Source organism: Filicampus tigris, chromosome 4 (assembly GCF_054856515.1).
Source record: "Filicampus tigris isolate MCC_2025a chromosome 4, RoL_Ftig_1.0, whole genome shotgun sequence".
Lineage (NCBI taxonomy): Eukaryota > Metazoa > Chordata > Actinopteri > Syngnathiformes > Syngnathidae > Filicampus > Filicampus tigris.
In genome coordinates, this window is record NC_141220.1 from 29,544,876 (window position 1) to 29,560,111 (window position 15,236).

Genomic DNA, 15,236 nt, shown 5'->3' on the forward strand with positions numbered 1-15,236 from the left:
AAAAGTGTTTTTGCCAACCATTACAGTATTTGGGGGGTAAATTTTGTTAGTTTTGTCTCATCTTTTAGCAAGGTTTCTTTTTTGCCACTTGTCAGATTTGTGTCATTTTTGTCCTATTTTTTTTTTTTTTTTGCAAGATTTACATTTTATCCTAATTTTTGCAAGAGGTACATTTTTGGCCCTCCAGTAATTGATTTGTATTCAAGTTTGTCAGGGTTTTTTTCAGATTTTTTTGTCACTTTTTTTTTTTTTTTTTTTTTTTTTTTAAAATTTAATTTATTTTTATCTTTTTTGCCAAATATTTGCAATCTTTTGGCAGTAATTATTTTATCGGTCACAGGAGTTCTGATCTTACGGCACTAATGTAGCATACTGTATATCATTTGTACACAAGCCGGAACATGTAGTGGTGCTATTTATTACTAACCTACTCTAACGCAGTAGTAAAGTCATATTCGAAATAAAGCTGCCTCGCCTTGCTTTTTATTTGATTTATTCTTGTCGTTTGTGGGTGTCGTGCAGCTCCACTTGATCGAAATCAAACCATTTAAATTGGATCCAAAGTTTCCACTGGTGCTGAAGGCAAGCAGTCAGTCACGTGAAGGATTCGTTCTATTGTGAACGTGCATTAAATTGTCAACATCGATGTGGAATGAGCGAGCCTCGATGTGGCCGGTCGGAAAGTGGAGAGCGCTGGCTGGCTGGCTGGCTGGCTGGCTGGGGAGGACTTGAGTGGGAATTGAGCAACTCCCACGATCGCTTCGACGCGAGTCACGACGCTCGAGTTTGCCTTTGACAAGTTTCAAAATGGATGCTGCTGCTGTTGCTGCTGCTGCTGCTGGCAGCACGTTTGCTTTCGTTTCTTGTCCCTCGTCCTCGCGTCGCTCTCCGTCGGGACAAAATTTGTTTTCACTCGCGTCGGATTGACGAGCTAAAGTGGAATTAATCGAAGGTGTGTTTTTTTTCTTTTTTCTTTTTTTTTTTTGCTGTTTTTTTTATATGTGCTACGTGGCCCGGATCCCCACTTCCTGGTTGGGAAGCTGCCGAGCAACAATGTTTTTTTTTGGTTTTGTTTTGTCTTCCTCTCACAGGCGGGCGCGAAGCGAAAGTAGATTTGGGTGGTTGGGAGTAGATTAAATGTGACTTGTTTTGAGGAGGGTCATGTTTCGAACAAGAACCATTGGTCTTCGACAAAGGACACGAGGACGACGTTACGGTTGACAAGTTCCGAAATGGAAAGTGGAACCGATTCCGCTTCGAGTTGAGTACATTTAACTTTCACTTTCGCCTTCATAAACAAACGTCAATCCAACTGGCGTGCCCCTTCCCTCAAAAGAGAAGCTACTTGATCGCCTCATTCTGTGTTCATTGCCATCAAAGTACGACTCGTGAGACCAAACGGGCACAGAAGTTGTTGTGCATTTCGCAATTCTCCAAGCTCGCCCTTTCTTTCTTCCCTAATGTGAACTCTGCCCCCCCTTCACATTCAGGTGTTTTAATACCAGTGACGGAATATTCTGACGCTTTCAAACGGAAAATCTTGGCTCCACTCCAAAATGCGCACTTGTACGAAGAGTCCAAGCTGTCTTTCAGATACAAATCGGCTTCCTTCGTTCAAAACGCAGTCTTGAACCAAAAGGTGAATGTCATTTTAGGGTCTAAAGCCCCACGAAATGTTGACAATTTGAGGGTCAGTCACAAATGAATTCATTCATCTTTGTATCCCGCTTCAGTACGCTGCTTTTCGAGCCAAGAGAAATCAAGCGGGATATTCAGAAGATGACCTGGAGGAGACTTACGGATTTTTGCTGTTTGATGACGTCAATAAGGTACAAACATCGGTGCTAAATCCGTTCGAATACATTTCCTTGTTCATGTTACTGTTACTGTATTTAAATTTTTGTTTCATTTTTTCACAGGCCAACTCACTTGGGCAAACTGGAGTACTCACTGGGACAAGCTCCTGTTCCAGCTTGGGAGACCCCCTCAAGGGTAAAACGAGCAAACAAACACATAAACAAAAAGACTGTATTTACACTGCACTTTACAAGTAACTAGCGCGGTGAGCTCGTGGTTAGCTCAACAGCACCATAGTCAGGAGGTCTTGGGTTCAAATCCCAGCATTGGTCCTCCTGCACGAATGGTCTGAGAGCAGAGACGGGAATAGCTTGCACAGGTGCTCCTGAGAAGATGTCCGGTGTGCTTGCTTCAAGCTGTTTGTCACTAGAAGTTGACGTTTACTGTAAAAACAACAAACCAAAATAGAATTTATCATTGTATAGAAACACGGAAATGTTAAACTAAGTCATTTTGCCCAACAAAAGTCTGCTTGCTTAATGCCAAACTTTGTTGAAGGAAAATTTGCATATGCAGGGGTGCCTTGACAAATTGAATTCTCAACACTTGTTTATGAAATCACCTTTCCCCATTGAATTGAATGGAAATGCCATGAATCTGTTCCAGCCACACATTGTACTCCTTCTAGTGTGCATGCTTCGGCCACCAGGGCACAGTATAATACAAATACAATACACACACGAAGAAGAGTTTCACATCTGACTCAGTAAGCAGCAGTACAATTTGTTGATTTTTATTTTTTCTCGCCCATGATGAAGTATACGTACACCGTTTTCGTTCAACAATCCATTGCTAGAACATTGTAACATTGATTCATTAGCCCATCTATGGTGTTTTGCATTGTGTCTTAGCATTGAGCAGGCAGATTTTGAAAAGGACATTTATGTGGTTGTTCAAAATACACAAAGTGTAATTCTCTTGGTTTCAGGTTAGGTTTGGCAGTAAAGTCCAACTGGAAGAGGCAATACCAATGTATGTTAGCGTACTTCTACTTTAGCACACATGGAGCAGCAACGCATACAAACAGAGCACTCACGGGCAGCTGTTCTCTGAGGCAAAGTTCACACGGCACGGCGTTATGCCCAATTACATTTTTTTCGTTACGTTAAATCGGGAAATGAGGCGCCGCCTTTCCATCTCTTTTTTTTTGACGGAGACGTCGATAAAACATGACGTCACGTCACGGCGACGTCTACTAAAGATTTCGATCCGCATACGAAAGAGGCCCAGGTTGGATTTAAAAAAATAAATAAATAAATAAATATTGTGATATTGTGGAGGCTCACTCCCAAGTCACATGGGATGAGCAGCCGTAGCATAGCTGTCAAAGTCCAGTGCTGTGCTATCAGCTGTCGGGCAAAAGTGTCCCACTTCACTGCCACAATCAGCATTGCACAAGTTGTGACGCGGAAATGCATAAAAAACATCAACATTCCCTGAAAGGTCTTGAATATTTATCAGGCTTACCCCCCAAAAAAGCAACTTGCTAAAACGGCCATTTCATGAGTAAGGAAAGTCACCCGACCGGTTATCGGGTGTTGCCTTGACGTACAGTATGCTTTCTCATCTCAACCTCATGGAAACGCACGCACGCACTCACTCACTCACTCATTGATATCCTCTTCCTCGTCGAAAATTGCGTCTGTCTAGCTCATGGATGGACATCTTCAATGCTGGAGGGGGCCACAATGTTTCATCAGTGCTACGGGGGCAAATAGGAGCACACGACCAGTTGGAGCACAAAAATGCCATTTTAAATAAGGACAAAATGCTTTCTCTTAATATTTCATTTTTCATCATACATGTTTCAGGACATTTCAGAGAACAATATCCACCTGTTGCTGAACCAACCATTAATTCATGAATATGACTAAGTACAATACTATGTGTGTGTGTGTATATATATTTCTATATATATATATATATATATATATTCATTTTTTTATTCGTAGTATGAAAACCTAATGTGCCAGAGAAAAAAACAAGGGATTCGGAAAGCAATACAAAAAATTCATCCAGAAAAGTTGACTTGCATCTGTGGTTTAAAAAAAATGGAGTAAAGATGTGTTGCCCAGTGTATGAGCCCTCAAAGTACTCCGTGTGGAAATGAACAAATCTCCTGTCAAGTAGCCTCCAGTCATCTACGGTATTTGTCATGTACTCTGTAGATGCATGCGGAGAATATTCACATACCGGTTTTTGTGTTGTAAAACACGGACTTTGTATTTGATCCCAAGATGCACCCGAGATGCAGGCTATCAGATGTTTGCTAGACGGATCACAACTGAATTTATGGCACTTATTTGAAAACAAGTTGTATGTATGTAACGTTTTTTCCTTTAAAACGATCTACTTGAGAGTGGAGTGGGATCAAGTGGAAAATAAGGCCAAAAACTGTCGGACTTTTCATGACTTGTATTTCAATGTTGTTTTTCAGGTGTTTACATCTCAATGTTCTCTGACTGCTTGGGCCCCGAGCGCTGGCAGGACGGACAATCGGGATACATCGCCATCATCAAGCTGACGACGGTACTGGGAAATCGGGCGGGTGGCGGCTGACAAGGCGTCAGTTGACATGTCGATGAATTGCGCAAGCCCTTCTCCTTTCCGCAGGGGAGAGTCAAAAGAGTTTGTGAGAACGGCACGGAGGATCTGGCTGCCCCCACCGCCGGCTTTGACTGTCACGTGTCGCGGCACCTGGCCTCTGTGACCACCCGGACCAGCTTCTCTCTGGCATTTGAGAGAACCCAAGTAATGGTGGCGGCGGCGGCGGCGCTGTGAGATCAGCACGGTGAAGGCGTTTTAGTGGAACTCCATCCCAAGCCTTGTCCCTCTCGTTTGCTTTCCGCAGTGTTACATATATGAGCTGCTTGATGACGGAAGTAACGAAACGGCGCCCTCGCCCAGCCTCACTTGCCCGTTTGCTGTGGTAGCTTTTTCGTACAAAAAAAGAAGGTGATTGAACACAAAGAATCTATCGTACTTTGGGGTGATGAACAGTGGAACCTCCAAGATGCATTCTCGACATGCAATTAGTGACAATTGAAAGTCAGCGCGTGTGTTGAGTAGCAATACAACAAAATAAAAGGAAAATATACTGGTCGAGTGACTCTTAAAGAGGTTTCTCATGCCGTAACCGTTTTCCAAAAATGATAGCCCCTACGGGGCCCCGTAAAGTCAAAATGCACTTTACAGGTTCCACTGTGCAGTCTGCTCAATTAAAGAAAGATATTTAAGCATTTGTTTTCCTTTTTCAGGGCATTGGCGATGAAGGGTAAGTCACTGTAGGTGCAAAGAATTTGGCACTGTCACATGCAAGTTCAATTAAATGTGCTTTTCTTGGATCATCGCAGAGCCCAAACCTTGTGGCTTCATCTCATATGAAATTCTCAGAATTCTGCCAGTTCTGCGTTTAGCAGAAGGCGACGTCAAGAAAACAAACGCCGATCAAAACAAAGGACTGTGTGATGCTGTGGCAAACCACACGCAGACTTGCAGTGTGATGCTAAATCCCGGACCGGCACCGAGTCCTTCTCTGGTACCTGCTATCCATGACACAGACGACTTGCTGTCATCTTCTAAGGCGGTACTAGCTAGTCCTCTGCAGACCGGATCAGAAGATCAGCTGATTGGTGGAAAGACTCCTGCAAAGTTGGAGGCAAGTACTGGCGAAGCCAAAAAAACGGAATCAACAGCTGCACCAAATAATTTGCGGGTGCCGAACAAAACTGATGATCCCGGAGTGAAAAGCCAAGAGACTCCTGATGTTCCAGCAGAACTAATTGTGAGCTTCACCTCTGAGCAAAGTGTCACGGAGAAACGTCCACTCAGGCCTGCAAAGTTGGAGACGACAAGTACTGGCAAAACAAAAGCCGGAGCAACAGCTGCAACAAATGATTTGCAAGTTCTGAACAAAACCGGCGATCCAGACGTGAAAACTCTCCAGACTCCTGCCGTTCCAGCAGAACTGATTGTGAGCTTCACCTCTGACAGAAGCACAGTCAATCCTGTAAAGTTAGGGACAGGCACTGGTGAAGCAAATGCTGTGGCAACAGTCGCACCAAATGATTTGCAAGTGCAGAACAAAGCCGATGATCCAGTCGTGAAAGCCCTCAAGACTCCTGACGTTCCAGCAGAGCTAATTGTGAGCTTCACCTCTGAGCAATGTGTAACGGAGAAGAGTCCGATCGGTCCTGTCCCCACAAAGAAGCCTTTGTCTGCCAAACGTAGAAGGGCTTCAGATTGTCCAGAGAGTGCTACTCCCACAAAAAAGCAACAAAGGAAACTGCTGCGGAAACATTCCAAAAGTAAAAAACAGGCAGCTGAAGCATCGTTTGAGACTCCCAGGTTACAAAAATTCAAAAAACCTTCAGAAGATGATCGGCTCAGTAGTGAGGCTGAGCAAAAAAAGGCAGCCTCAGATATAGACTGGGAGAAGCTCAGAAGGTGGGTCATGAAAGGGCGTAACGTTAGAACTATTACTATTGAGTCAGTCAAAGCAAAAGAGACACATCCAGGAAAGCGGACAATGCATAGCACCGGCGTGATTGACCGGGAAGATCCCCTGAGAGAGAAATCTGAGCGTTGGAACTTAAAGCCAGTCACAAGTGAATGTGGACGAGTCTTAGTTCCTCACGGCTCAAGGTATACCGCTCATTCGGCCAAGTCTTTCAAGGAGACGGCCAATGTTGAACATTTCCCAACCCCTACGACGACTCCTGACACAGCTGGAGCGGAGCGGCGGCCCAGCGTGGCTCCAGAACTGGCAGCCTGCGGGACCACAATGGGATCCCAGACAGCAAGTCCAGTCCACTGCACAGTTCGAGACACGGAGGATGGTAAAGATCCAGTTCAACCAGAGGGTGTTCATGAACACACCGGTCCCGCCTCTACCAAGGATAAACCGACGTGCGTCCTCGCGAGGAGGAAGACAACAAAACATCACCTGGATTTAGATGAAAATCCCGAAGATCCAAGTGCTGAGGCGAAGCCTCGTTTGAAGAAAAAAAGAGCCGACATCACCAGTGTAGCCGACATCACCAGTGTAGCCGACACCGCGGCGAAGGCCGCGGAAGACTCGACCGTGCCGTCTGTCGACTCTGAAGAAATGCCAAATAGGTTAGAGCGAAGGGGGCTGAAAGACGCTCGTATAAGGAAAGGCATGTTGGAGGCACAAGGCGAGAAAGGGCAAATCATATGCAGGCCTCCCTCCATTTACCCAAAGTGGAATAGAATTAAAACACTCAGGAAACACATCGACATCTCACGGGAACACTTTAAAAAGACTTGTAAGTCAGAACTTTTACTTTTATAGTGTACGCATATGTTTTTATTGTGTTTTGTTTTTTTGTTCATTCATGGTGATTTTCACCATTCATCACTTTCATGCGTTTGACTGTCCTGTTTTTTCCTTGACAGGGTGGATGCACTTTCAACACCCATCTGGTGCCAACGAAACTGTCAAAAACTGTGTTCGGGATTATTCTGTCAGGAAAAAAATGCCAACCTCTAGCCCATCAACAGATGCTTTGAATTTACTTGCGGATCTGGCACTGGGGGCCAATAATGAGCAGCTTTCGTCACAATCGGACCGAGAGGTTGAGAGGCTGCCTCAGTCAGGTTTGAGAAAGAACGACGATCCCAACAATATCCCTGGTGCCGGTGAAGTGTCGGTTCTTCATACTCTGCTAGGACAGCCGAGACCCACACCGCCATCAAGCCCTCTGGTGGAAGGCATTGAGTTGGTTCGTTTGTTGTGTAAAGAACATGCTTACTCCTTACCCGTGTCTGCCTCTTTACCCCCTGGTTTACCGGGAACACCCTTCCAGGTGTCCCCTTTAAGTGGTTCTACTGGATTGCTTCATAGGCCACATGCAAGAACACCACAGGCCTCCGATGGGTTGGAAGAGCTAAATGGAAACAAGAATTGTCAGCCTTCAGACTACTCAAGGAAATGGATGAATGTGTTCAAACGCTACCGCAGCGTTGTGTGCAAAGATGGATCTATCCAAGTGACGCGGCAATGGAAAGAAAAGTACGACTTTGGTCGAGACGGCAGGTTTTCAAGCGATCCAAAGGACAGAACCATCATCCGGGCCTTGCATGGGTACGCACAAATGATAAGTGTTGTCTTAACTGCTTGATTTCAGTGCACGTCTCATGTTTCTCTTTTTGCAGCCCCTGGGATTTCTCGATTCGAGACACCAGTGAAGACATGCAGCTCATTGTCCACATGTGGATTGGTTTCTTCTATAGCCGCTCAACAGCAAGGTTTATTGATTTGGGCTCAGACCACAATGCAAAGCCGCATTCAGATGCGGGTATTTGTTCAGAAGCAAAGATGACAACCCAGGCTCAGTCTGAGCTCAAGGTGGATCCGTTTGCTCTTCCACTGGGTGCGGAAGAGACTTCAGAACTTTCCGTTTCCAACACTTCAGACCTTAGCGGGTCCTCCTCTTTGGATCGAGAATCTGATATTCTGGACTTGTCCCATGGGAACTCTAATAGATTCGAGGTTCTCCTTTCAGATCCTCAAGTCAACAGTCCAAAAGCGGCTGACTCACCCAGCTCACCAACAAGACTAAAAGAGCAACTAACATTTCAGGTTGGTTCCGATCATACTTTTATATCAAAAACAAAGAGTTTTCGTTTCAACGATTTGTCTTACCCTGAGCAAAGCGTGTTTTTCTTTCTTCTTCCAGAGTTACCAAACGACGATTCTCTCTGCAGAGATTCTGAATAAAGCACACTGCGCGCTGGCCACTGGTGCACCCTCTCTAAAAGAGGATGTAACTCTCATACAAGGAGAGATGGCAAAGGTCTCCGTTGAAACAAAGAATCACGGCATTATTGTTGGAATGGACCATGGGTTACTCAAATCTAACACAGATGAGACGGCTTTAAAAGGCAGATCTACAAATGCAGATGCCACAGAGCTGATCATGTTGCTAAAACATGGAAGAGGCTCATCTTTCACAGAAAAAGAGCTTTACAAAGAAGTGGGCGACGCTTCCCCTCCAGTGCGTCAAACCGACGACAAAGAATCAAATACGTTCTGCGACCTCAATGTCTTGGCGAGGGATCAACCAGAAGCAGAGCAGAATGAGAGCCTTCGATTGACACAGGATCGTTGCAAAGGAAATAATCACTTTGTGAAGGGATCTGACGAGAAGGTTACCCGCATTTCAACTGCTGAAGATAGTAGTGATTTGAGCGATCAGCCATTATCTATTGTCCTTGCCTGCGAAGATTCAGGAAGAGGGCACACTGCAGAACCTCATCAAGATTTTTTAGAAAATCGGCTACCCCAGACTAATACTGAATTACAGTCGACAATGGTGTGTCAAAGTAACGCAATGGCGGATCGCGCCACTTCGGGATACACTTGTGCCTCTGTGTCAAAAGTGGGTGTTACTGATGAGGCCTCAACATCTGAAAATATCTCTCTGGTAAACTTGAGGATGGCGGTATTCCCCCCGCAAGTAACAGGTGGGACAGAAAGCTCAAACAAAGCAAAAGGTACGCTCCCTTTTAGTGTAGGTACAGGTGGAGACGAGAAGGCGGCTGCCGTTGCTCCAATTAGTCCACAATCTCATTTAGTTCAGCGTGAAACTGTCAAACATTTGGGATCAGCTTTAGAACTCGTTGAAGAGGGACCAACTAAGGTTCAAGAGAGCCACTGTGGGGTGATGATTCCATTCTGGGATTTTTCAGGAAAAAGTACTAATCCCACAGACACCCGGAGTCAGAATGAAGAGGTTGTTCATAACCATACAAGAACCGGTTCTCCCAAAAGTATCCTAGAACTGTCAATGTCCAGAATATCAGTGCTAAAGGGTGGTGAAACCAGTCAGCATGATATTGTAGGAGGTACCAATGGGACCAAATCCATAAAAGCGCATGAAAAGCCTTCTACCATTGCCCAAAACCATTTAATTCAGTGTGAAACTGTAAAACGTGGAACTAATGTGGAATTAATTGAGGAAGGACAAAATTGTAAGGTGGAAGAAATCCACTGTGGGGTGATAATTCCCTTCAGGTGCCTTTCTGGAGAAAACACTATACCCACATGCCCCCAGACTCAGATTAAAAGGACCGCTTGGAACCAGACTGAAACAGAGCCTGTTATTTCCACAACTTCTGCCAACAGTGATGTAGACCAGTCGCCATGCAGAGGGTTGAAAGTTAGTGAAACCAGCCAGCCTGATGCGGCAGGCGACACAGATGGCACCATGTCCGTTGAAGGAGATGAAAAGGTTTCTAACATTGCTCAAAATCACCAACAAAGTCATTTAATTCAGTATGAAGCTTTAAATCATTTGGAATCTGATGCAGAATTAAGTGAAGGAGGGCGAGAGGTGAAAGATGTCCACTTTGCAGTTGTAGTTCCCTTAGGGGGCTTTTCTGGAGAAAACACTCCACCCACAGGCCCCCAGTGTTCGGTTGAAAAGGCTGTTTGGAATCAGACAGAAAGAGAGTTTCTCATGGGAACCGGTTCTCCAAAGAGCATCATAGAACGGTCGCCGTGCAGAGTATCAGTGCTCAAGGTGGGTGAAAGCAGCCAGCCGGTTATTCCAGACGGCCGGTCTGACTACAGGTCCTCTCCCATATCCTTGGATGATAAACCAAAGGGAGTAGATTGTTCTGATGCTCAAAATGATGTCTCGTCAGATGTTTCTCACCCTAGTATTCAACCGTTGATAGACATAAAGTCAAGCCCAACAGATAAATGCAGTCAGATGATGACGCATACCCCCGGTCCACCCTCAAACCCCAACGCCACCAAGGACAAGCTCGCAAAGCCAACCCAGGCAGCGTCAAAATCCGAAAGCCTACCACCTGATCCTTCGGATCGCTTAGTTGTTACAATGCCGTTAAAAAGCAAACCAGATGAGGATCACTTGGATGTACCAACTTCCAGGATGAAATCATGGAAAACACACTACAGATTCTACATATTAGTAACATCAGAAGATTCCTTCTTTGCGGAAACAAAGGTACGAAACAGTTGTCAATCATTTCCGGCGATTTAAGAAAATAAATCTACACAACTTTGTTTTCGACTTCGCAAAGGCTTCTTTAGAAGCGGCAGGCCACACGGCGGTACAGCCGAGCCAGTTCTTCCTCGCTGAAGCGTGTTGGTCTTTGCTCATCATCGTCAGGAATGAAGACATCTCGACGCACCTCTCCGAGGTATCAAGTGAATGATGGAACTGCCTACTGAAGGAAGTACCTCTGTTTGGAAGCACAAAGTCTTGACGTCTCTTGTCATCTCAGGTTCCGCATCTACTCGAGTTGAAAAAGTTGCCGGAAGTGCTGTTTGCCGGCATTGACGAACCACACGATCTTGTGAATCTCACCCATCAGGAACTGTTTCTCAGCGGCGGCTTTGTGACGTTTGATAGGCCGTCCCTGGAATCCCTCGGCCTGGGTATGTCTTCTTTTTCCTATTTGTGACTTGACATTGCTATCTTGATTATGCCAAAATGCACCCCTATCTGATTGCTGCTGACTGTTTAGACAAAATGAAAAGATTGTTGGAAGTCCTGCAAGAGCTGAACAAAACAGCAAAGTGGAAGTGGTTGTTACACTACAGAGACAGTCGGCGATTCAAAGAGAACGCAAGGTAGGGTCGGTCCTCAACTGTTCAAAATTTAGAACGTGACTCCTTGACCTGTTGAAGGCTAAAAGATTCCTCCCACGTCCAGGTTCAGTGCAGAAGCAGAAGCCAAGAAGCACTTGTTCAGTTTGTCTCAAGAGACAGGACTGTGTACGGTTCTGCCGTACCATGAATGTGACGCCAAGTCCAGGGATCATCCTGACTATCTTGCGTGTCTGATGCACTTGCAGGTCCAGAATATTGCAGCCCGTTTTCCTGTGTTTGTAACTGGTGAGCTATTGTGGCACTGTATAACCTTTTTTAATTTTTTTTTATTATAAGCGACATGATACCACTGGGTGGCTGAAAGCGTTTGACTAGCGCTGAGCTGAACTGAAAGCAAGACAAAAGCATGCAATCTGAGCTATAACATCAAGACGTACATGTGACGTTCATGGTGAAAAGCGACATTTCGTCATGCTGTCACACATAACGTTCGGGTGCCAGACAAAACGAGTCATTTCCACCACTAGTTAAAAAACAAGCAAACTCTTCACTGTCATTTGACCAAGGCAGAGCGATTGAGAAAACAGGTTGGTGGCTTTTATGGATTTTAGCTGCCTTCTCGCCCGCTGCAGATGGAATATTTGAAGGTAACTTGAGCAAACGATAGCCATGATTTACATTTGAACAGATAAGCTGATTCGAAAATAACATTCGGACAGAGTTGACATGATCCTTGAGCGACTGGCTAACTTATTCACCGCCAAGGATGTTTGTCTTCGTCAACTGGACTCGAACCGTTAACTGCCATCGACAATTACAGTCAAGTACATTTTTTTCAATGCACGCAGGAGGATCTCGCCTAGTTCGGCTGTGTTTACCAAGTTTGGAAACCACTGTAACGATGAACAGATACCTGTATCATTGGGTTACTTTCGATTTTTCTTGAAGGAATTTTGGGGCGTTCTCGTGGCACAACAGCACACAAGATATTGTCATGGTTTCAATACAGGTCAGCGGCGGTAAATCGGAAGTATCACGGCACCCGTTGATTACAAAATGTGTTACATTTTCTATTTTAAAGGGGTAGCTTTAACACAGACCTTCAAAAAATGTTTTCTTCTTCCAGATAGGACAGCTGCCGAATTTGAGAAGAATGGAATTCTGACTGCAACCGTTGACTCTTTCCTGATGCGATTCTCTTCGTGACGCATGTCCCGCCTGACCTCAAGCCTTTTGTGCGCACTTGCACTTGGCAACTCAATTCAAACAATAAACCTCATTACTTAATTCACTGAGAACATACTACCTGTAGCCGAGCAAAATTTGTATATTCGGTACAAAGTATTGCTGTTTTGTTGTGCCTTTTTTTTTTTTTTTTTTGTATTCACGTCTTTCTAAGCTAAGCTAATGAGTTGTGTGATGAGTAGTACCAAGCTGCCATTATGTATGATTTATATAGATTTATATTTAATGGTTTGTCAAAGATTTAAAATATTTTTCTGACTGTTTGTGTAGGTCTGATTTAAAATGCAGTATTCTATATATATTTTGACTAATTTCATTGAATAAAAGACATGTGTGTATATATATATACACGTATGCTGGATTCACAAGTAGCAGAAATGTCTGGCGTCTTTAGCAGGTGTGCTTGTCAGTCGAGTACAGGGTGTCCAGAGTCCGTCCGTCCGTCCATCCATCCATCTATCCATCATCTACGCCGCTTATCCTCACAAGGTTCGCAGCGAGTGCTGGAGCCTCAACCTACCAAGCATGTTGTTGGAATATGGGAGAAAACCGGAGTACCCGGAGGAAACCCACGCAGGCACGGGGTGAACATGCAAACTCCACACGGGGAGGCCGGAGCCGGGATCGAATCCATGACATCTTAACTGTGAGGCGGATGTGCTAACCAGTCGACCGCCGTGCGGCCGTGTCCAGAGTCTATTTGATTTTTTTTTTAATTTATTTTTAAACAAGGTGCAACCCTGAAATACAATTTAAATCCATCTTAAGCGGATCCAAAAACATTTCATGTATTTCTTAGTGCTTGTTCTCGTGCCAAGAAATGGGAGCTGGAATTTGACATCATCAGTTACCCTGGCAACAGACAACCAATGAAGCAGCTAAGCCACACCTACGAGAGGCATATTGGCCAATGACAGTGCAGTACAGAAAAGAACAGGAATTCAGTCACAACGCCAACTCAGGATAAAGTCATGTGGTTGTCAAGGGTAGTTATTTGACTCCATGCATGTATTTGTGTTATAAGAATAAGAATAAGAATAAGAATAAGAATGCCTTTATTGATCCCACAGTGGGGAAATTTTCATTGTTACAGTAGCAAAGATATAGGTCACACAGGGGCGGCGGCATAATGTGGCCATTAATGTATAACATTGACGGCAAACATTTAGAATCAAACCTATGTAGATATACGCGGTAACATGTGTATATACACATGTGTATACACACCAACCTACATCTACATAAAAAATATGAGGAACACTCATTTCGGCCTGTACATAGTACAGAGGAAAAAATACTCTAAGTGACAGTGCTGCAGTGCTGTAGTGAAATGTAAGGAACAGCATTGGATAAAAATAAAACTAGACTAACAGTAGTGGGGAATGTTGAGTATTGCACAGTATTACAGTAGTGGGGAATATTGGGTATTGCACGATACGAGCTCAGGTGCAGGACTGCACAATTGCACTAATGACCGCCAGTTTGTAGAGACTACACAATGTTCTTGTTAAAGAGTCTGACAGCAGCAGGCAAGAAGGAACGGCGGAATCTCTCCTTTGCACAGCGAGGGTGTAACAGTCTGTCACTGAAGGTGCTGTGGAGTGCTGTTAGGGTGCCCTGGAGGGGGTGGTCCGGGTTGCCCAGCATTGATGACAGCTTGGCCAACATCCTCCTGTCCCCCACCGAGTCCACAGAGTCCAGGGAGCAGCCCAGGACAGAGCCGGCCCTCTTGACCAGTTTGTCCAGCCGCTTCTTGTCCCGGGCCGAGACGCCGCCTGCCCAGGTGACCACTCCCTGGAAGATGACCGATGCAACCACCGAGTCATAAAAGTTCCTGAGGAGTGTCCCCTGAACCCCAAAAGACCTCAGTCTCCTGAGGAGGAAGAGTCTGCTCTGACTCTTCCTATAGAGGGCGTCTGTGTTGTCGCACCAGTCCAGTTTATTGTTCAGATGAACACCCAGGTACTTGTAAGTTGAGACTCTCTCAACATCTGTTCCCCGGATGTTCACTGGTGCAGGTGAAGAGTGCTGGCGCCTACCGAAATCCACCACCATTTCTTTGGATTTCCCCGCATTGATCAGGAGGCGGTTCTGCTGGCACCAGTCCACAAAACCCTGAGTAAGTTCTCTGTACTCCCGATCATCTCCGCCTGTGATGAGGCCGACAATCGCAGAGTCGTCAGAGAACTTCTGCAGGTGACAGGTAGGGGTGTTGTAGTTGAAGTCCGAGGTGTAGAGGGTGAACAGGAAGGGAGCCAAGACAGTTCCCTGTGGGGCCCCCGTGCTGCAGAGGAGCACGTCAGACACACAGTCCTGTGTCCTCACATACTGTGGCCGGTTTGTGAGGTAGTCCTGGATCCATGTGGTGAGGTGGTGCGCCACCCCCGCCCGCTCCAGCTTGTCTCCCAGTAGGGTGGGCTGGATGGTGTTGAAAGCACTGGAGAAATCAAAGAACATGATCCTCACAGTGCTCCCCGCCTTCTCCAGGTGGGAGAGTGAAGTGTGGAGGAGGTAGATGATGGCATCATCC

General features: G+C 45.3%; 1 protein-coding gene across 2 annotated transcripts; it reads left to right on the forward strand.

The window, feature by feature from the left end:
* The first annotated feature begins 246 nt into the window (after positions 1-246).
* On the forward strand, positions 247-13,074 carry tasor2 (transcription activation suppressor family member 2). Of its 2 annotated transcripts, XM_086027760.1 has the most exons (18): positions 247-1,260; positions 1,491-1,639; positions 1,734-1,829; positions 1,920-1,992; positions 4,295-4,386; positions 4,471-4,608; positions 4,709-4,812; positions 5,115-5,131; positions 5,211-7,145; positions 7,276-7,963; positions 8,035-8,252; positions 8,385-8,461; positions 8,559-10,853; positions 10,930-11,049; positions 11,134-11,287; positions 11,377-11,482; positions 11,565-11,746; positions 12,588-13,074. In XM_086027760.1, the coding sequence occupies exons 1-18, from the start codon at positions 1,233-1,235 to the stop codon at positions 12,665-12,667; spliced, it is 6,552 nt and encodes a 2,183-aa protein (XP_085883886.1). In that variant the 5' UTR covers positions 247-1,232; the 3' UTR covers positions 12,668-13,074. The 2 variants fall into 2 exon arrangements, with proteins under 2 accessions (XP_085883886.1, XP_085883885.1); XM_086027759.1 differs by having other exon boundaries at positions 248-1,260; positions 8,035-8,461.
* Positions 13,075-15,236: the final 2,162 nt, after the last annotated feature.

What these genes read in the sequence shown, in the direction of transcription:
- tasor2 (XM_086027759.1), top strand. Translation starts at nt 1,233, where the DNA reads ATGGAAAGTGGAACCGATTCCGCTTCGA. An exon ending in TGGAACCGATTCCGCTTCGA is followed by an intron (nt 1,261 to 1,490) that starts GTTGAGTACATT and finishes CTTCACATTCAG; the next exon opens with GTGTTTTAATACCAGTGACG. An exon ending in CCTGGAATCCCTCGGCCTGG is followed by an intron (nt 11,288 to 11,376) that starts GTATGTCTTCTT and finishes CTGACTGTTTAG; the next exon opens with ACAAAATGAAAAGATTGTTG.